Below are 22,292 nucleotides of genomic sequence, written 5' to 3' on the forward strand. Positions count from 1 at the left end.
GCCCAAGAGGAAACTGCATAGTGCCTCTGGGCACAGGAATATAGGAACTGTCAAAGCAGGAACCTGCAGTCCAGGTCTGTGCCTGGGACTGAACTCAACCAGTCAAACAGCTCCTTGTACCCAAATCCCATGGGAGAGAGGGCTGGATACTCAGAAGTGCTTGAGAAATCAAAGGAGACTATTCTCTGCCCACATTCCTGACCCAAGAGGAAATCACCTAGTGCCATCTATGCTCTCTAGGCACAGAGCCTTGGAGCAGTCAGAGGCAGGACCTTTCCGGTTCATACCTGCGCCTAGAGCTGACAGTCAGCCACCAGGAGTGACTACACAACTGAGAGCAGAGCACTCTGTTCCCAGAACTGGTTGAAAGAAAAGAGGAAAGCAGGTCCATAGGAGTGCTGATACACAGGCCTACAGGAGAGTCAAACCACTGTCAGAAACAGCAAGACAAGCTAACACCAGAGACAACCTGATGGTAAGAGGCAAGGGTAGGAACCTAAGCAACAGAAACCAAGACTACTTGGCATCACCAGAGCCTAGTTCTCCCACCAAAGCAAATACTGGATATCCAAACACACCAGAAAAGCAAGATTTAGATTTAAAAATCACATTTTATGATGATAATGGAGGACTTTAAGAATGGCATAAATAGCTCCCTTAAAGAAATACAGGACAACACAAGTAAACAAGTAGAAGCCCTTAAAGAGGAAACACAAAAATCCCTTAAAGAATCCCTTAAAGAATTACAGGAAAACACAACCAAACAGGTGAAGGAATTGAACAAAACCATCCAGGACGTAAAAGTGGAAATAGAAACAAAAAAGAAAGCACAAAGGGAAACAACCCTGGAGATAGAAAACCTAAGGAAGAGACCAGGAGTCATAGATGCAAGCATCACCAAGAGAATACAAGAGATAGAAGAGAGAATCTCAGGGGCAGAAGATACCATAGAAAACATCAACACAACTGTCAAAGATAATGTAAAATGCAAAAAGCTCCTAGCCCAAAACATACAGGAAATCCAGGACACAATGATCAAACCTAAGGATAATAAGTATAGAAAAGAGTGAAGACTCCCAACTTAGAGGGCCAGTAAATATCATCAACAAAGTTATAGAAGAAAATTTCCCTAACCTAAAAAAAGAGATGCCCATAAATATACAAGAATCCTACAGAACTCCAAATAGATTGGACCAGAAAAGAAATTCCTCCCATCACATAATAGTCAAAACACCAAACGCACAAAACAAAGGAAGAATATTAAAAGCAGTAAGGGAAAAAGGTCAAATAACATATAAAGGCAGACCTATAAGAATTACACCAGATTTCTCATCAAAGACTATGAAAGCAGAAGATCCTGGACAGATGTCACACAGACCCTAAGAGAACACAAATGCCAGCCCAGGCTACTATATCCAGCAAAACTCTTAATTAAAATAGATGGAGAAACCAAGATATTCCATGACAAAACCAAATTTACACAATATCTCTCTATGAATTCAGCCCTACAAAGGATAATAGATAGAAAAGCCAACACAAGGAGGGAAACTACACCCTAGAAAAAGCAAGAAAGTAATCTTGCAACGAAACCAAAAGAGGAGAGACACACAAACATAATTCCACCTCTAAATAAGAAAATAACAGGAAGCAACAATCACTATTCCTTAATATCTCTTAACATCAGTGGACTCAATTCCCAATAAAAAGACATAGACTAACAGACTGGATACCTAAAGAGAACTCAGCATTTTGCTGCATACTGGAAACACCTCAGAGACCAAGACAGATGCTCCCTCAGAGTCAAAGGCTGGAAAACAAATTTCCAAGCAAATGGTCTGAATAAAACAAGCCGGAATAGCCATTACAATATTGAATAAAATCGACTTTCAACCAAAAGTCATTAAAAAAGATAAGGAAGTGTGGGAGAATGTCACAGGTGAGACAGGCACAAGGTAGAAGGAGGCCTGTCATTGGACGAGAAGGAAGGATGGGTGGGAGAAGTTTGAAGGAAGAGGAGACTGGAACAGAACAGAGAAGAGACAGGAGGTACAGGGAGAGAAGCCATGGCAGGACAATATAGCAGGTGATGTTACGATTCCAGGTCGTTAGGAATGTTTTTAAGAGATGGATGTGTATTGGGTTTTGTATGTTTAGGTGGGCAATCATATCTTATCAACTGGGCCAAAGGTTATTGTGTTGTGTGTTCTTTCATGTGTAGATTTAAGTGTAATGGAGTGTGGAGTGGCTGGTCTGGGACACCACGGAGTTGGGATGTGTATTTCTGGCACGGAAACCTGCCTTGGGAACGAGATAGGTCGAGAGATTGCTGTCGGCTCAGAGAGAGACCTTCGACAGTGTGATATGGGATGGAGCAAAGCGGGTGAGAGACTTTGCTGACTGAGAATTGAGATATCCAGTAGATATCTTGGGGCACTGCAGTTCCAGACCTAGAGTGGGTTTTAGACCTTTTATTTTTTATATTTTGCATCAACAGAGGATGGCACATTTGTGGAAGGTGGCAGACAGAGGTCATCCTTGCAAATATGAGAACGCTCTTGAAACAGCACAGCTTGTTTGTTTAATTCCTCTTTGTCCTGTTTGCTGGAACACTCATGGAGAAGGGCTGCCCCATTAGCCAGAATATGACCAGAAGGAAGGGTACTGTAGCCTGGAGTCCCAGCACAGGCAGCTCATGGCCAAAAAGCAAGGAAATGACTTTTGGATGGAAATCAGAGACAGGGAGGCAGCAAAGAGGCAAACTCAGGGGGACTTGTTGAGCTCTGAGGCGTCTTATTGTTAAAGCTGTAAGGTTCACAGGGTGCAGGGTGTATTGTGTAAAATGTTATAGACTTTTTATTACCTCAATTTGTAAAGAAGTTGAAAAATATTCTGAGGAATCAAATCATGTTTTGTTTCTTTCACTCAAGAGGAATCTATGTACCTTAGAGAGGGAAGGATGAAGCAAGAGGTGACATTGTAGAGAGTTGTTACTCGTGTGTTGGCTGAATAACTGATTCCTCCAAAATCTAACAGAAGACAAGTACATTGGAGAATACTTGAGATATTGTTTTGTTAACTTCCCTGGGTGTCATAAACAAACATCTGTTAACCTCAGATATGGCATGAAAGAAAAAAACGGAGATAAAACGAAGGTGTTACAGAAGGGAGTGGCTGGAATCTTGGGTGAGGGTCTAACAACTTTGCCCACCCCTTTCCCCTTTGATGAAACATCACCAGACTAGATCTGGGGTTCTCTTGCCGTAAGACGTAGGTGATCTAATTAGGAAGCTAATGGCTACTATGTTTAGATGATGACATCCCAACCAACATAAACATTGACACATCGTATCCCAAGTAGAAATTATTTTCATGCTTGTGGGAAAAATGCCTGAAGAGTTTGCTAATTTGTTCTGCTAATGGGAACCCCAAAACCCATCAGTGCAGCTCCATGTATGACGTCTGGAGACTTAGGATCATCTGGGCTCTTTTTCTGCCACTTACAATGCATACAGCTTGTCTTATGGCTTATGTCATCCCTACTCCACATTTGATGTCATTGGTCATCATCACATATAATCTCCAAAATCTTGGAACTCTCCTTTGCATCTGAAACTGCAACATAATTCATGACCTTTCATGTATCTCTTCATGCCACAGGGTGCTGGGCCTCAGAGGATTTCCATGACCCCCTTGATCTTGGATTTCTTTTGCCTTCAAAAATAATAGAAGACTCTTAATCATTGCAAAGTTCACCAGCCGGCTTGAGTTACACCACATAAGGAATTGCACTAAAGGGTCACAGCATTAGCGAGGTTGAGAACTACTGTCCTACAGTAACCTGAAATGGTGCCTGAAGCCTTAGTGCACCGTCTACCTCAGATAATGATTGAAATTTTAAATCAAAGTATGGATTTCCTGCCTCACTGGGTGAATTTGAGATGAGCTGAGGTGAGGGCGAATTCCCTAACCCAGAAATCTAACTTCAGGGTATTATTTTACCTCTAATATATTCTTGAATGGATGACAACAGATTTCATGGAAACAATCATAGGTGAAAAGAGAGTCACACAGCCTAAGTTCTTTCTTCTCAGGTTTTTTCTCAACCTTCTAATGCTACTGACCTTTAATGTGGTTTCTCGTGTTGTGGTGAGCCTCAACCATAAAATTATTTCATTGCTACGCCACAACTGCAGTTTCACTACTGTTTTGAATTATAATGTAAATATCTTGCTTTCCAGGAGGATTAGGAGGAAGAGGTTGCACTCCATAGGTTGAGAACTTCTTGCTTAGACCAGGACAATGAACATGACAGCCTGTCTCTTGGGAGGGGGCTATGGGTAAGCGAAACTTTATCTTCTTTATAGAAATCTCAAGTGACATTTTCCCTTTTTAATGCCAGACAATCTAGTCTGTGTCTATGGCCTGAGTATTCCCCAGAGTTGAAGCCCCAAAGAAGGTTCAGAACAGGTTGTAAAAAGAGGGAGGCAGAATGGCCACAGTCCATGCTATACCTCCAGTACTGGGGTGGCATTATGTGCCACCTCTTAGCAGGTGATCCTGAGTTGTACTAGGAAAGCAGACCGAGCAAGCTACTGAGAAGCATTATTCCATGGTCTTTGCTTCAGTTCTGCCTTCAAGACCCTGCCTTGAGCTCTTACCCTGACTTTCCTTGGTGATAAAATATAAGATGAGATAAACCCTATCCTCCTCAAGTTGCTTTTGGTCATGATGTTTTATCAAAGCACTAGAAATGAAATTAGGACACCACTCATCTTAATCTTCTTAATCACTTTCCTGACCTTATAAGGATGGGACCCCTTCACATGGTGTCTGCCTTCTAAAGAGAGGCTCCTGCCAAGACCTCTCTTCCTTTTCAGTTCCATTGAATTGACTTATAGAATTTATCTGAAAAGAAAACACAGATATTGACCCCAGGAGGTCAAGGTGGCATGAAACCCTTCAGAAGTTCTAAGGACGAAGATAGAAGATGATAGGAGACACCATCCATAATTCCTGAATATTCATCATTGGTCCGTTTCCACACTGAGTGACTTAGTTTTCATTATACACTTTTACAAACTGGGTGGATAATTATATATTATAGTTTTTCTTTTCTTTTTTGCTATTATTTTACCCTTACAATACATAGTAACACATTTATCTTTAATTTACTGTATGTTAACATATTTTCCTATTTATGAATGTGATATAAAAGCCTCCCCTCTTTGAATAAATTTGTTGGAGTAAAGATTTAATGCACTTAGACAAAACTAATTATGCAAGTCATATGCAGAGATGGGAGATCACTTAAGAAGGACAGAGACAGCATTCATATTTCCATGGGGGAATAAAAAAGAAAATTAACTGCAGAGCAAAGACAGAATAGAAGGCATGGGTGTCTAGAACACAGAAGCCAAAAAGTGGCCGGAGGGTTATATAAACCCTTTGAACCAGAAATTCTTGACTACAAGTTTTGTAGCAAACTAAGGGTGGCTTAAGTCCTAAGTCCTAGGTTGAATAGTCAGTTGCTGACCTGGCAGACTGAGAAAATGTTTTTTTCATGAACTAGTGGCTGCCTTTGTACAAAGTCATGATTTGTTAGAGTCTTAGGATACTCAGACCAAAAGACACAGTATCCTTTCCTTCATCTCCAAGTGTTTTATTATTGGGTGCAGCTAAGACTTTAAACAGGGAGTTCATTCAGATTCCAACAGCTCTCACACTATAAAAGAGAAGTCATGACAGCATTAAAATAAACACATGGGAGGCTTCAAAACTTTAGCTTATGTCCAGAGTGCATTGGAAGCTCTCTTAGAATTTTAGATTCTGTGCATGGTGAGTCATAGAGTATGGTGTGTGAACCAGTTCCTCATGGGGAACCACCCTTAACTTAAATCCTTTCTAGAAAAGGTTAACAAAAACAAATGGTGGATTTCAAGGCAGTGGGGCGTTCTCCACCTCAGTCCACCCCTAAGTAGTCATAGGACTAACAAGCAAAGGTGGGGAAGGTCAGTACTGCATTGCTTGTTTTTGTATAAAGCTTGTTTTAACGTGTCCTGTCCTTGCATCCATTAAAAGGAATGAGCTTGAGCTGGCTTGTGGGAGGTTGTTTGAATCCTCCAGAGACATCTATGCTGCCATGTCCTGCCAACTTCTTAGGTCTTCAGGTCACTTCTTAGGATGTTGATTTCCACATAGAAAAATCCAAGGGGGAAATAGTAATCCTCTATCAACAGCTTACATGTAAACAGAAAGAGAGGTGTCCCTCCAGCTCACCTGACACAGGAACATTGGAATTATTGGGATGATCTAAGGTCAAGTATGGGTTCGTAGAATGAACGTCACTGATCACTGCTAAAGAGTCGTCATACAGTAGGAACAGCATCACCATTTGCAGCAGGAGCAGGCAAGTTCTAGACATGGCTTCTTCATTTTGCTTGATTCTCAAGTGGGGCTGAGATTTAACATGTATTGAACATAATCCATTCCTATGTTTTATGTTTTGTAAGAAAATTCCTGATAGTTTTCATAGCCCAAATGCCAGGGACGTTTGCCAGATTTCAAAGGCCAGCCAGCTAGGGCAAAGACAGCATCGTTAATAAGTACATGTATGTGTTGCTAAATAGTTGGGGTCAGTCCTGACTTCTTTGGACAAGACTGATATTGCTCCATGTAGACAGAGATGTGGGGAGAGGGTTTTACCTTTTCTCTAAAGAACAAATGTCTTTTCTGATAAGAGGGGGGACCTCAACATCTAGTCAACATTTGTCAGGGACGATCATTCTCTTGAACTGACTCCGTTTCTCTCACTAAGTGCTTACTTCTGAAGGTGTTCCCACAAAAGTCCTTGCTGGGAGACAGAGGACAGGAATCTTGAGAACTTTCCTGTCACCTAGCCATTGCCTCTTAGTGAACAAGGTTTCTGTCTAGCCATCTGCCCTACATCTATTGCCCATTCTTCCTGTGAGCTTGAAGGATGTATCCCTAATAAGACATATACTTATTAGGGAAGGGTTATGGAGACCACAGGGAAGATACCGCTGATGTCTCACTCTTCAGTGATGTATGTGCTCGACAACCTGCAAAGTTGGTTATCCCCAAACATTTGACACCAGGACATGGTGCTTGAAAATATAGTTCTATGATCACACAGATTTTTCTTGATTATCAGTCACACTGATATTATGACACAGGGTGGACAGTCCCTTAGCCACACTGAGCCTCAATCTACTAACATGAATCACAAGGTTAATCTGAGCACTGATACCCTCCATTCAAAACACTGTCCCCAAGAACAATTGGCAGACGAACACAAAGATGCATTTTTTTTTCTAGACACTTCACGTAAGTAGACTTACACCCAGCCTTTGGCTCTTGTGTCTGGATTCTTTAATTTTTCATATTTTGAAGTTCTTCTACCTTTGTAGCACGTTTCTGTGGCTCAATAGTATCCTGTACTGTAGACTGTTAGCCTTTATTGATTCATTTATTGGTTGATGCTTTCCCCTTTTGGCTATAATGTGTCAGGTTGTAGTTTGTGGACCAGTTTTGTATGGCCCCTGTTTTCAATTCTATAGAACTGGAATTTGCCAAGTCATGTTGGTATCTATATTTATCTCCAGGGAAGCTGACGGAATTCTCCAAGAGTAGCCATGATAACAGATTTATTTCTATCTTCTAGCATCTTCAGTACCATTCTTTAGTGTCTTAAAGTTTTCTTCATAAAAGTCTTTTTAGGCCTCATTGTTTATATTTTTCCCTGGGTAGTTTTAAAGCTATTATAAATGGGATGTTTTTCTTGATTCTATCTCTATGTTTTTCCTGATATACCAAAAAATTGCTAAACCATGCATATTATTAGTGTTGTATCCTATAAATCTGATAATAGTACTAATTAGAACTAAGAGATTTCTGATAGAGCTTTTAAGTACATTTGAGTCTAAGATCATGTCATCTGTAAATAGGAGTAATTTGATTGCTGCATGTTAAATTTGTACCGTCTTACCTTTGTCTCTTCTTACTCTTATCTGTACAGATAAAACATCCATATTGATTGGGAGTAAAGGGAAGCAAGCATTTACCATGCTTCCTTCTAGATCTTAGGGCAAATGCTTCCAACGTCTTCTCACTCAGTATAACGCTGGCTTATGGGTGTGCCCTACAGCCTTTATTATGCTGAAATGTGTCCCTTCTCCTCTTAGCAAGATAGTCTTGCACTTGGTTTTTCTGCACCTGTCTTCAATTATTTACGTGTTGTGTTATGTTTATTGATTCAAATATGCTAAACTTGCCTCCCTCAGATTAAACAGCTTGGTTACTGTATTCCTTTTAAACTGTTACTTTAAATTATCTTTTAACTATTTATTTAATTTTTTTCACACAAAATGTTGTCCCCCTCTCAGCTCCTCTTCACCTTCCTATCCACTCAGGTTCATGTCCCCACCCCACCTCAAATTATTTTAGTTCTCTTTTAAAATATTTTTATTCTTCTTACTTATTGAATGTATTGCCTGAATGTACATGAGGCATGGAGATCCAAAGAGCAACAAATAAGATCCCCTAGTCCCCTGAATTATAATTGGTTGGCAATAAACACATGAGTCTATTGTTTTATCATTGTCTCATTAAGGATTTTGAGCATCAAGATAATCATAACTTGGTAGGAATGAAATGAATATGGGCGAAGGTGTTTGGAAGGACAAACCATTATTCTGCATATGGATGTAGCAACAACAAATGCAGAACTTAACAACTGCCCAGGATCTATGTCCAAAAGACTCTAAATCCTACCATCTATAGTTCTCTAGTCTAGTTGGAGGACATTCAGAAGAAGAAGAAAAGGAGGAGGAGGAAAAGAATGAAAGATATTAATGTTTATATTCTTGTATGTATAAAGTCATGGGACTATTATGTGTTTGTGTGTGTGTGTGTGTGTGTGTGTGTGTGTGTGTGTGTGGAAAGGAGAGAGAGAGAGAGAGGAAGTTGGAGGAGGAGGAAGAGGAGGAGGAGGAGGAATGAAAGTACAAAGTGGGACTATTATCGTGGAAAGGATGAGCTGAGAGACACAAAGGGATGAAGAAGAATAGAAAAAGACCAATAATAACAAAATCTACATCAAACTCCATAGTAAAACCCACTACTAAGGAGGCTAACTTAAAAACTATTAAAACAAAAGTACCCTGTTCATTTATATAAGAAATCTCTCCAAATCTCTCCTCTGAAAGGTTGTGAGTTCCTTGACCATGTCAGTGCATGACAGAAGGCTAGACTACTTGACAGGAATCTTATAAAGATAAATTTGGCAAAAAGAAAGTGATAAAATGTAAGATTTTCACCAAAATGAGATCTAAAAGTCTACCAGCAAAGAGAAGCTGGGGGGTGTGCCCTAACCTCTCTGGTGATCAACTGGCTATGAGGGGCTTGATGTAAGGACCCAAGACCTAAGACTCACCTTGCTTGAAGGTGTCTGCAGAGCTGGTGCCTGGGTTTGGAAAATAAGAGAGCACTAAGGTGTGAATGTCATGCTGAGAGATGCTTACATAAGAAGTTGTTGGGCCAGTTTGTGGACTCCTGCAATCTAAATGTAGAGTCCAAACAATTTAGATAAAGCAGAGTAAACTCTGGGTGGGGATGGCTTAGTGAACTCCTGAAAAGCCCCGTAGGGCTCTTTGGAATAGAAGGATTGTTCTTTTCTTGTATCATACAATTGATTGAGAGGAATTTGCTGGTAATCTCCAGGAGTGCAGCAGGATCCAGGATCCGTGTGGTCCCTTTGTCATAGGCTGGAGATCTCGCTGTCCCCCAAGCCTGTAGCCTTCTATCAAGTGCCTCTATGCTCTGATCCTGGTGTCTCTTGCAGCATTCACAGCAGGGGGTAAGTTTTTATGGAATACAAATGTTCCAGTGGTGGGGGTCACATTTCAAAAGCTAATACTGGGTAGAGTTGGGCAAAAGTGACAAACGTTTAAAGCTGTTGTGAGCTTTGATCCATAGCAGTTTTTACTGTTTAAACAAATATCCCAGACCAGCTATTGGAGTGAGAGGACTTGCTGCGTCAGAGAAAGACAAACGCTGGGACTTAAGATCACATGGCAGGTACAGAAGGGCAATGAGCTAGCCCCATGTGTCACACAGGGGATTAGGAAAGCCCCTTACTAACTTGACTGCTCCTTTACTGCTACTTTACATTTTGCCTGGTCATGGAGGGAAGCTTGGTAGAAAGTTCAGAATCACAGCCAAATACTTCCAAACCACTTGTCTTCAGGCAAAGTTCTCAGCATGGTGATCTTGTGTCTTCCTATCTCTACAGAAGTGGTGACAGTACCCTCCCCATTGGGTCACTGTGAGGATGCCTTAGGTGGCTCTTTCTATAGTATTTAGGGTGGGCTTAGGTGAGAAGAGGTGAGGGAAGGGGGTAGATAAATGAGAGTGCTTCTGGATTTGATGTATTCCAGGATCCACAGTTCCCACAGAGTCAGAAAAGTAACATAGGCCAACACATCAGATGAGCAAATTAAATTCATGGTTAATACAAGATTACATATTGGATCTCAGTGTTTATCTGTGAGGAGTTGAGATCCATAGGGCTGTACACACTGCAAACACCCCCTTATCCTATCTATGACTCCTGGATCCAGAGCTGGTGTTTGTCTATAAGACCAGTGACAGCTTAGAACCTGCTTCGATTTTATCTTCTTTTTGTACACGTAGCTCTATGAGAAGCTAGGAGCTGAGAGCAAAGCAGAGAAGGGTTTAGAATGGAGGTTTTTTTGGTTGCTTGGTTGGCTTCTTTTTTTTCTGCTGGTCATTCTATTTCCATTGGGGGTGTGTGTGTGTGTGTGTGTGTGTGTGTGTGTGTGTGTGTGTGTGTGTGTGTGTGTGTGTGTGAGAGAGAGAGAGAGAGAGAGAGACAGAGAGAGAGAGAGAGAGAGCAGAGCTGTTTACAAGCTCATGTTCTTCGGAATAGTGGGATCATTAGTGATTATCTGGTAAATCTTGGAGAAATACCTTAAAGGAACTGAAAAGAACCTCTAGTACATGGCTGATTGCTCACGATGTTGATGTGTGCACATTACACACAATGTAAGTGGCGACTACTATACCTGGCTTTGTTCATAACTCCCACCTGAGCCAAACACTTCTTATTCTGAGAAGTCTGGTTTCTACCCACTCTATCTCAGCGGGAGGTGCGTATTGGCCTGATGGAGGCTATGTCTAAATCTTCTCAGACATTGCTCCCTTCGCTTCTTCAAAACACTTGGCATCTTCTGCAACCTATACCCTTATCCCAGTCCTTCTGCAAGGCTGTGCCCTTATCCTGATGCCCTACGGTAGACATTCTTACCCTTAGCTGTGGCTGTCCCTGAGTTCTTGCTTGCAGACCTTTTATCACTTCACGGTAGCACTGGCAGCGTGGTAGCGAGCATCCCTGCCATATACACTGAACTTCAATCACCTCTTATCATCTTTACCAGCCTTACAGCATCATCCTAGTACCTCTCACCAGTTTCTCAGTAGGATCTGCCTCTCACTGAGCCAGGTTTTTTTTTTTTTTTTTTTATTAACTTGGGTATTTTTATTTACATTTCAAATGTTGTTCCCTCTCCCAGTTTCCAGGCAAACATTTTTTTTAAGGCAAAAAAATTCTATTTTCCCCCCCATCTTTATTAAATTGGATATTTCCTATTTACATTTCAATTGTTATTCCCTTTCCGGTTTCCAGGCCAACATCCCCCTAACCCTTCCCCTCCCCTTCTATATGGGTGTTCCTCTCCCCATCCTCCCCCCTTACCACCCTCCCCCCAACAATCACGTTCACTGGGGGTTCAGTCTTAGCAGGACCAAGGGCTTCCCCTCCCACTGGTGCTCTTACTGGGATATTCATTGCTACCTATGAGGTCAGAGTCCAGGGTCAGTCCATGTATAGTCTTTGGGTAGTGGCTTAGTCCCTGGAAGCTCTGGTTGCTTGGCATTGTTGTTCATATGGGATCTCAAGCCCCTTCAAACTGAGCCAGGTTTAAATCCTGACACCGAGTCCTCTTTCTTGCCCATGACCTCGACATCAAGGAGGGATCAGTTCTTCCCTTCTCATCCATATTTTCATATTAATTATGGCATTTTCCTCCTAGTTATAAAAAGTAGACAGTGTCTAGCACAAAGCAACTCACATTGTCACCATCCACAGACTTCCTAACATACAAGTTTTCCAGAAAGCGTCTCTCTCAATGGCTTGATAATAACTAACGACAGGGAAAGGGGGAAGCATCGGGTTTAGTCACACGAAGCATGGTTCCAGCTCGCAACCTGCTTTTCATAAAGATTTTCCCAGTGTTAATGGCCGTTCTTCTTTATATAAATATATTTTAGACTTATCATGGGGCTTTGTCCTGATAATCCTAATAATCATAAGTAAAATAAGTCAGCAAAGCATAATCTGAGGATATATAACTTTCTTCCAAAAATTAACTTAATATTTTATACTAATTAGCAGGAAATAACAGCAGGAAACACCTTTTTTTTCAGTACTTAACTTGTAGATACCTTGCATCCCAGACCCTGTTTTGTTCACTGTTTTCAGTACAGAGCGTTCAATAAAGTGGGTTATTCTTCTGTTAGATGGAAGCCTGGAGTCATTTTCTATTATGCCACAGAAAGCGTGCTTTCCTTATGAATATGGGATCAGTTGTAAGAGTGATAGAAAAGGAATCACCGATAAGGATGCTCTGAGGCATTGAGGTAGTTAACCATGTGAGTGCAGTCATGGGCGATCATGAGGAGGTGTGCACAAGTGCCCCTGTCTCTTGAAGGAAGATCAGGCTGATTCCCTCAGATCCCATAATACACAGAAGTAGGACAGATCAAAGGAGCAGAGCAATGAAAAATGATTGTCTCCTGTGTAAGAATGAGGTATATGGAAGCACATAGAATATATAGAAGTATACATAGAAATCGTGGAATCCATAAAAGGCTCTACTCTGGATCACCCAACTCAGAGCCAATGGAGGAATATCCTAGAACTTAGGTTCCTTTACTCTGCAGTTGTTCAGACTTTGTATTTGTCCACTGAGCAAGACCAAAGACCTCCTACACAGGCACCTTCTCGCTCCTGAGTAGCCATTAACAGCTACAGACTCTGCTTGGTGGTGCGCAACTCAGCCATCCCAACAGACCATCTGTTCTACTCTGTGTGCTGCTGCGGTTCTGCATGCTCTGCACCTTCCCCCGCTCACTTCTGCATCTGCAAGAAGCAGCAGTTCTTTTGAGACAAAAAAAAAATCAGAAGTGTTCATTCTAGGACACATATTTCAACTCAGCATTAGGCCAAGTATCTCTATGGTCCTGTCCTATAAGATCAGACTCCTGAGAGGAGGAGAGATACCTTGTACATCCTCTTGTCTACCATGAGGCTCAGCCCTGGGATCTGCTATTTTTTTAAGACAAGATCTAATTGTATAGCTATGGCTGTCCTGGAACTCTCTGGGTAGACTAGGCTAGCCTGAAACTCACAGACATATGTCTGCCTCTGCCTCCGTGCCTTGAGTGTTTGAATTAAATATATGTGCACATTTGATGGGACAGTACCAAGTCCTTAATGGGTACATGTTTCCAGAGACTTTTGAAGCTTATACTCTACTCGGGGTCACAAACATTACTAGCAGCTACCCCTCTTTGCCTAATCCCTTTCTTGTGCAATTCCAATTTTTCCACTCCATCAGCCCTCCAAAACAAGGACTGTTTTCTTCAACATTATCTTATGTTGAGAACATAATGAGGCTTCCGGAACTGTGCCAGTAAATCAAGACATCCCTCAGACAAAGAGAGACCTATTAGAAATCCTGATCTGAGTTTTTCTCCCTAATGTGCTCTCTTTCTCTCTTGACCATCAGGACACCCATCCTCACCACCCGTAGTGGACACCCTGCAAGGCAAAGTCCTCGGGAAGTATGTCAGCTTAGAAGGATTCACACAGCCTGTGGCCGTCTTCCTGGGAGTCCCCTTTGCCAAGCCCCCTCTTGGATCTCTGAGGTTTGCTCCACCAGAGCCTGCAGAGCCCTGGAGCTTCGTAAAGAACACCACCTCCTACCCTCCTATGTAAGTCACAAGAGTGGGTCTGTACCTCTTTTGGAGGAAACCTGCCTCACAGTGACATAGGAAGGGCTCAACACTGTCCTCTAACTGGCTTCTACTTTGTTCTGAAATCAATAACATTATGGAGGACTTCAGCCTCCCCAAGTCCCCGCTCTGCTTTTCAGAGGGTCTTTTTCTCTGAGTGCCTACAGAATGTGTTTCTTCACCCCTAACAAAAGCCTTTCTACTTCTAGAAAAAAAAAGAACATTTTGGAAACTTGAAACACTTAAAACTGCCTAGCCTCCTAGAACGCTTTCTTCATAGTGTACTACTTGAACTCCCACTATTTTATATGTTTTTGTTGTTTATTTAATGAGTGCTTACTACAGAAAAGTTAGGAAATACAAGATGTGAAGCTGAGGAATGTGACTCCACACGGGTTACTACTCAGAAACAGCTGTCACTGCCATCGACATATTTCCAGTCTCTTGTCTGTCACAGCCCTCTATCGCTCTGATGAATGCCTCTCACTGACGAGTATGCTGGCAGCCTCAGTCACCCTCTGCTGCTGACTCTCAGATTGTTGCTTTTAATCGCCTTAATTCCAGCATCACACTGCATTATATGCACCGAGTCTTTAACATATGATCAGGATGAACTGTTGGAACTACTCCACATATTCATGAATACATTAGGATAAGTCCCACGAAATAGAATTATTGAACCTAAACAATGAACCTATTCTTAAATTTTCTCCAGAGCTTCTCCATTAAGAAACCATTACTGAAATATTTTTATTCTGCCTTTGGGGAAACAAATAATACATAATGATCATGGCAATAATAAATGTAATGTCAATCTTGATTTTGTGTTGAAATCCTCATGAACTTAATGGATTCCTCTTTTGACATTTGAGTTATTGCTTTTAAGAGTGTTACACCCTTTCCCTCCATGATGTAAGAAAAGTTCTCAGAATGAAAAGTAGAACCATTTCTATTGATTCATTTCTGTACGTGACATGCATTTCTGTGTCATCCTGACATCTGAGGATCTTTGCAGCTCCTTCTACAAGCCAATAATGCTTGGCTCCTGGGATCTGGGAATATTTCTTGTAAGGTACTGAGAATATCAGAACTGCACAACATGAGCATATCTCAAGGTGGTGAGATATTTAACCAGGTCTCTGACCACCCTGTGCCTTGTCTTCTCATCTATGAAATGCAGACGAAGGTGGAGCTCACTGAAGAACTTAACCTATATGTGCGCATACAATGCAAATCAATCTTCCTCACTGGAAGACATCAGTGACATTACCCACTCTAATCTTGAATGGCCTTTGGAATCTTTTATGAGAGCAACAATGGTTACTTCAATAATTGATAAGAGAATCCTAGCAGGCCAGGGTTGGTTGCAAAGCTCTTGGACATAGCTATCTCCTTATTGAGACCTGGCAGATTGGGATCTAGGTCAGGAAATAAGGTCACCCAGTTTACCAGTGGGTGAAGCTGAATTGGAAAGCAGTTCTCTTGAGTTACTGATGAAATGTCTGCTGGTTGAGAGCATTTCTATGGGCGGTCACCCCAGAACTAGGCCATGTTCACCTGGGAGAGAATCTCAGTCAGCGATATATTTAGCTCACTGGACAAAGCTCAGCAGAACATGGGGTCCTGTCTAGGCAGTACAAGTAGTGTCATCTCCAAGGGCAAACAAATATAAGCGCCTACGTTCTTCTTGGCCAGAGAGGATAGAAGACTCTGGAGAGGGAGACATAATAAGTTCTCCATTTGCTGTAGAACAAGGAGACTGTAGCTTCAGGATGCAGTTCCCATGACCTCCATTCCAGTGTCCCCAGGGGATGATAGGAACTTAAAGAATTTTATCTCCCAGCACACAGCTGATGCCAGGTAACATTTCCAGTTTGCATCTGGTAGAATAGAACCATGGGTGTTCTCTCTCCTCTCACAGGTGCTCCCAAGACCCAGTGGCAGGGCAAATAGTCAATGACCTTCTAACTAACAGGAAAGAGAACATTCCTCTCCAGTTTTCTGAAGACTGTCTCTACCTAAATATTTACACTCCTGCTGACTTGACAAAACGTGATAGACTGCTGGTAAGTTATGGAACTGTTTTAACCTTCTGAGTTTCACCATGTGGCTCCTCTGTACAAACAGAAGGGCTTAAAAAATCTAGAGGCATGGGCACCACAGCAATGAACCAATACAGAGGCCCAGAGCTTCCGTCCATCATACAAGACATTTTCCCTTGATTTTTCCACAGGAGCCTCAGGCAATGGTACTTGCCTTCTGTGTTCCCTAAAATCTGGGAATGTTGTTTGTGATGTAGCCTTCATTCCCTGAGTCTCCAAAGCAGTACAACATAGTAGCTTAACCCCCTGTGACTTTATTTCCTCATGTGTGAAGCTGGTGTTTAGGGACGATGGCCTTACAGATAAAATCTAATTCTTCCCTGATTTTTCTCACCCAAATGGAAGGCAAACTGATTACCTATGGTTATTTGCTGATCATCCTTGGCCCTAGGTATTGTGTGTCAGTAAAAAGAACTGCTTGCTTCTGAGAGCATTCGTGGCAGTAGCCCACAGCTAGGGGCAGATATCCTGCTGTGTTGCAGATGTTGAGAATGCTCCTGGAACTGAGTTATTAGCCCTCTAATGACATGTGTTAGACCATTGCATTTTGCTACTACTGATGCTTCTGTTAAAGTTGCTAATGTCACAGTTATAGAAGGCAGGGGTTTCTTCCCCAGAGAGTAGCTTCTGGGCTACACTCCACTCTCCAGGTAGGGACTATCATTGTACCTTCCAATTTAGTTAGTTGTTAGGATTCCCCTGCATATCAAGCATTATAGATGTGAGGCTTGTATATCAGGATTCCCCAACTCCTGATAGCAGCTATTGCTACTGTCCCATCCAGGAACAAGAGTTGCTGAGACCTGGGGTCCATAATACCCAGCAGCTCTCTTAAACTCTTATAGAAGACAAGACCTGTAGCATCTCTTCTTTGGCTTCTGTAGTCCTATTTGTCCACAAGCCTTAGCTGTCCACTCTCTCCTCTTGACTTCTCCAGTTACCCTTGTGTCTGTCCTCACTAGTATCAAGGGACATTTCATCTGCCTCTCTCTGCTATAGTCACATTTGAGGCTGCTACCTCTAGGGTGGTAGCTACCATTGCATTTTGCTACTGATGCTTCTGCTGAAGTTGCTAATGTCACAACCCCTGCCAGCTCTGTTACTGCTGTGCTTCTAACGCTGCTGTCAACTCTGCCATTTTTCTGACAGAGCCGTGTTGTCCCCAACTGTCCTGATGCATGCCGCTGGCCCTGTAATAGCTGCAGGGTGTTCCCCCTGGCTCTGAAGTTTTCCTTTTCTCTGTCACTGATTCCTCTCTTTCTTCTGATCACTACCTGAGCCTACTGGACTAATAGAGGATATCAAGATAGATAAGAGGGTCATCTGCATCAGAAAGAAAGTCTAGTCAAGAAGAGTCCACTCTAGAGAAGCCTTTGGCTCATGTGTGCAACTTCAGCACTGAAGAGACTGAGGCAGAAGCATTTGAGCAACTTTGATGTCAGCATGGGCTACATAGCAACTACGGGGCCTGTTATGCTTACTCTGTCTTAAAAAAAAAAGTCTTTTGGAGAGAGAGAGAGAGAGAGAAAAAAAAGAAAGAAAAAAGGAAGAAAGGAAGTCAGAAAGAAAGAAAAAGAGAAAAAGAAGGAAGAAAGAAAGGAAGGAAGGAAGAAAGAAAGAAGAAGGAGGGAGAAGTGGAGAGAGGGAGGAGGAGAGAAAAGAAGAGGAAGAGGAGGGAGGTGGAGGAGAGAGAAGAGGAGGAAGAGGAAAGGCCTTTTAATGGGTCTACTCTAGAGGCTCAGGGTGGGACTACGGGAATTTCCTCACTGGATCACTTGTTCCTTCATCCTGCTGTTGTACTCAGCATCACCATATGCACAGTCAGACACAGAGTCTGAGAAAGATGAAGATGAGCCATTGACATAAAGCCCAGGCATGAGGAGAGTAGAGTGTTGGGGTAAGCATGACAACATTGGCCTCAGATGTTCCTGTGATAATGTTTGTTTAAGGAGGCCTGTACAGACAGGATTCATGAGTCTTTGAAGAAAGGCAAGAAACAATGGGAAGACGACATTCTAGGCCCCAGCAATGGGTAGGAAAGTTTGCCTGCTGTAGCCTTGCTCAGTACTAGCCCTGCTTCATTGAAGCCATACTTGAGTCAGCTAAGATTTACCTAACCAGAAAGCACAACTTCCATCGCACTTCTGAGGAGCTTTCTGATAATCTGTGTTGTTGCTTCCTTTTCCAGGTGATGGTGTGGATCCATGGAGGTGGACTAGTGTTAGGTGGAGCAGCCACCTATGATGGACTAGCCCTGTCTACTCATGAAAATGTGGTGGTATTGGTCATTCAATACCGTCTGGGTATTTGGGGATTCTTCAGGTAGTTTGAACTCTTATTAGTCTATTTGTTTTCTCATTATATATCAAAATACCAGATCAATACTTATGATATTTATAAGGAAACTATTTATTGAGTTAAGAATTTCAGAGGTTGATCATCCAAGATACATTTTTTCCTTCTGTTTGGGGTCTGGTGTGGGCTCTTATATTGAGATCAACCTGTTAGAGGGACAGAAATGGAATCTTCAGTTTGCAGAGGAGATCACATAGGAGACACAAAGCTGGAGGGAGAAACTGAGGAAGCCTTGCTATTTTTATTCCTGACTCACTAGGAAACTAACCCTGGTGCCATGATCTCACCAAGGGTGGTGCTCTATTACCCATCATTCTTTCATATGAGCACATCCAAATGTAACAACTGCCAGATCAAAGATGCCAGGACTCAGTTCTAGTGATGCCAAGCACCTATAGACCTCTGCCAGGCTCCTTCAGAACGCATCCTGCTCTTCCACTAGCAGACCTCACTTATCCATTAATTCTCTACTTCTTTGTACTTGTTTCTAAGCTGATTTATGAGTTGTTCCTTCTATGGTTCCAGGCATAGATAACAGCTGTTTCTAGACCACCTTTTGCAGAGTGGGCACATTGTTGTAGGAGGTGGATTGAGTTACGCCATGCTTCTGCTGTTCTGAGCAGAGGGAAAAGAACAAAACCTTCCTCCTTTTCCTGCATCTCACTGTTGGTACTGGCTATGCCACCTCCTGCTTGCTTGATATAGAAGCCTAGAGGACATTTTGGACTCCACTATTCAATATCTAACCAATGAGCAAGTCCTTTTGGCTCCGCCTTCAAAGCAAATTGACGGCATCTACTTTTATCATCTACTCCCTGCTTCCACATTGATAAAAGTCTTACAGTTTAGGACTGGATTATTGTTATAACCAGCAGCTTTTATAAACCCATTACTTCTAAGGCATGAATTTTCTACAGAGTAGTCAGAATGCTACAAGAGATATGGGTTGAATCAAATCTTGCTTCTTCAGATGGTTTCCACACATGTGTGGAACCCCTGGCCAGAGAGAGCCTGTGTCTGCTGTTAGATACACTCGGATGTTTGTTTCCATGGCTCTGATGTTTTGTAACTGCTACTTTTATGACAAGCAGTAACATCTTATGATATTCATAAGCCTACCTGCTCATTATACTCGAGTCCCTATTAACTAGCTAGCACTGCTCCCAAGAGGCCTTTCTTGGTCCTGCAGTCTGAAGTACCACCCCCCGCCCACACACCCATACCCACTGCCCCCATCACTACATCTTTAATAAGCTGGGTTTATTTATATTTTCAAAGAACTTTCATTACTTGATACTAAAACTTCTTCCCACTCATTTATTATTCTTTGCAGTGTGAACTGAATACACTCTCAGAAGTTGGAGATTTTTGACTGTCTTGTTTCTAGAGGAGCTAACTAGCTCTTAGGCTACACAGTTCCTGGAAGATAAGTGTCGAGTCCCAGAGAGCACATTACTAGAGAGATGAGAGGCGGGTGAAGCCATGTATTAGGAATGTAGAAGCTTACTTCACTAAGAGCCCCAGCCTACTGCTAGCTCTGAGAGTCCAGCCATGCCATATCTAATGTCACCCTGCTTTCTTTCAGCACAGGGGATGAACACAGCCAGGGCAACTGGGGTCACTTAGACCAGGTGGCTGCACTGCACTGGGTCCAGGACAACATTGACAACTTTGGGGGGGATCCAGGCTCTGTGACCATCTTTGGAGAGTCAGCAGGAGGTTTCAGTGTCTCTGTTCTTGTAAGTGTCCCTGGCACCAGACCTCATTTAGGTGTGATATCTTCTGATAGAATCCCTTGGAGACGAGACACATCCCAGCCATGGGAACTTCGCTTTCAATACCTAGATTCAGGTTGATACTTTTACTGCTCAGCAGCACACAGTGGAAGATTAAAAACTTCCTTGACTTCTAAGAGGTACTTTTATGCCCCAGGATAAAAATCAGCTGCTATATATTATTTCTCTTCTCAAATTAGTTGAGTTCTCTTTCTCTTTGCTCATTATGTTAACATATAATTCATTTTGGAAGAGGGGGAGAAGTGTTGAAATAAGTTGCAGGTTATAAAGGGGAAGGGTGTAAGGTAGATCAGGCATCACTGTTTCAAGCAAGACCTACACATTGAGGGAACTAGAGCTCTCAGAGCTGTCAGTGAGTCATCTTAATTGGCCTTGTGGCTCTGAAACCCTAATAAAAAGGGCAGCAATGTCTGGGACTGAGGGTCCAGGGGGGAATAGAGAGATGAGTGTGAGGAAGGATGGCTAGATGCTGCAAGAGGGAGCAGTCTCAAACACACTCTGGTGATATGAGGAATCAAGTTGGGGTGGAGACAAGGAGTAGAAGACACTAGGGGAATCGATGGAAACTTCTGGGAGTCCTCAGTGACCCTCCAGCCCCCTGAGAACTGATCAGAGTGCAATATCAAACATGTGGCTGAATATTTAGAGGAAAATGGTCTTGTTTTCCTCAGAGATAAGGAAAGATGCAGATAAATCCAAGGAGGACAATTGGACATGTATTACTATAGTGTTCTCACAGCCTTTATCCTTCCCCGCATGTATCTACCATTTCTCTCCTGTAGACCTGCCTTCCATTCTCTCTCCTTTCCATTGTGATGTATGTGTGTTCCTGTGACTCTTTTATTTACTTAAGTTGCATAACCTTTTTCAATTTTTGAATTTTAGTTTTATTCTGCCATGATTTTTCCTTTTAAACAATTATATAGAGTTAGAATTTCTGTCTTCCATTCTGACCCTACTGGAAACCTAAAATCTAGCTTTAGCTTTTGCAAATGGAGAGCTATTTGGATACTTCAACACATGATTATTCTGGATACTTTCTCACAGATTATTTTGTTCAATAACTTAAATCATTTAGTTCTAGGATGAGAGTCCAAGGTCTGTTTCATGCTATCCCCTTGATGAGATAACTAAATACTATTAAGAATTTCCTAATTTATACAAAAGCCATCACGGTTCATTTTCTTTTTTAGTTCCTGGGTTCCAATGTTTTTCATATGATACATTGATTTCAGGCTTACAATCTAATAACTTTAATTTCCTCCATATATTATTTACAGCCTGGTGATAAATTGGAATGGCTTGAAGGACAAATTTAATTAATTTTAACATGTTTACATGCATATTGATATTATAATATGCTTATATAATAAGATGAGATTATTCAAATACTTGTTATTGATTCTACTTTTATTTCATTGAGATCTTATTAGAAACAAGGAATAATTTCAATTTCTTAGCACTTTTTTATTTGTGGACTGTGATATGATAGTTTTGGACAAGTTTCCATTTGCAGTTGAGAAGCTTTTGTATTCCCTATGTATTGGGTGACATATTTTGTATAAATCAGTTAAGTCCAATTTATCCATGGTATATTTTAGCTCTGAGATTTCTTTGCTTATTTTTTAGTTTGGAAGACCTTTCCAAATACGAGGGCTGCGTATTGAAGTCCTCTGATATCCTATCCTAGGTGGCCTTTTATGTCCCTTAGTGATTGTCTTATGAAATTAAGAGGCTCCAAATGTTTGCTTTTAATTGTGGTACCTTCTAGATGAATTCTTCTTCCTTTATTAATATGTAGTGTTCCCTATCTCTTATAATTAGCATCGGTTTAAAATATACTTTATCAGCTACAAGGGTAGCTATTCCTGCCTGTTTGCGGTTACTATTTGCTTGTTAATCTGCTTTCTCTGCCTTGGTACTCAGT

At 41.7% G+C, this 22,292-nt stretch overlaps 1 protein-coding gene across 1 annotated transcript in view; it reads left to right on the forward strand.

Moving 5' to 3' along the window:
- The first annotated feature begins 1,927 nt into the window (after nucleotides 1-1,927).
- LOC116886621 (carboxylesterase 1E-like) overlaps nucleotides 1,928-22,292 on the forward strand; it is a 59,329-nt gene continuing 38,964 nt past the window's right edge. The window contains 6 exon segments of the mRNA XM_032888128.1: nucleotides 1,928-1,936; nucleotides 9,814-9,874; nucleotides 13,887-14,091; nucleotides 16,034-16,178; nucleotides 18,403-18,536; nucleotides 20,155-20,308. Coding sequence (XP_032744019.1) covers nucleotides 1,928-1,936; nucleotides 9,814-9,874; nucleotides 13,887-14,091; nucleotides 16,034-16,178; nucleotides 18,403-18,536; nucleotides 20,155-20,308 — 708 coding nt within the window.

Source organism: Rattus rattus, chromosome 17, assembly GCF_011064425.1.
Source record: "Rattus rattus isolate New Zealand chromosome 17, Rrattus_CSIRO_v1, whole genome shotgun sequence".
NCBI lineage: Eukaryota > Metazoa > Chordata > Mammalia > Rodentia > Muridae > Rattus > Rattus rattus.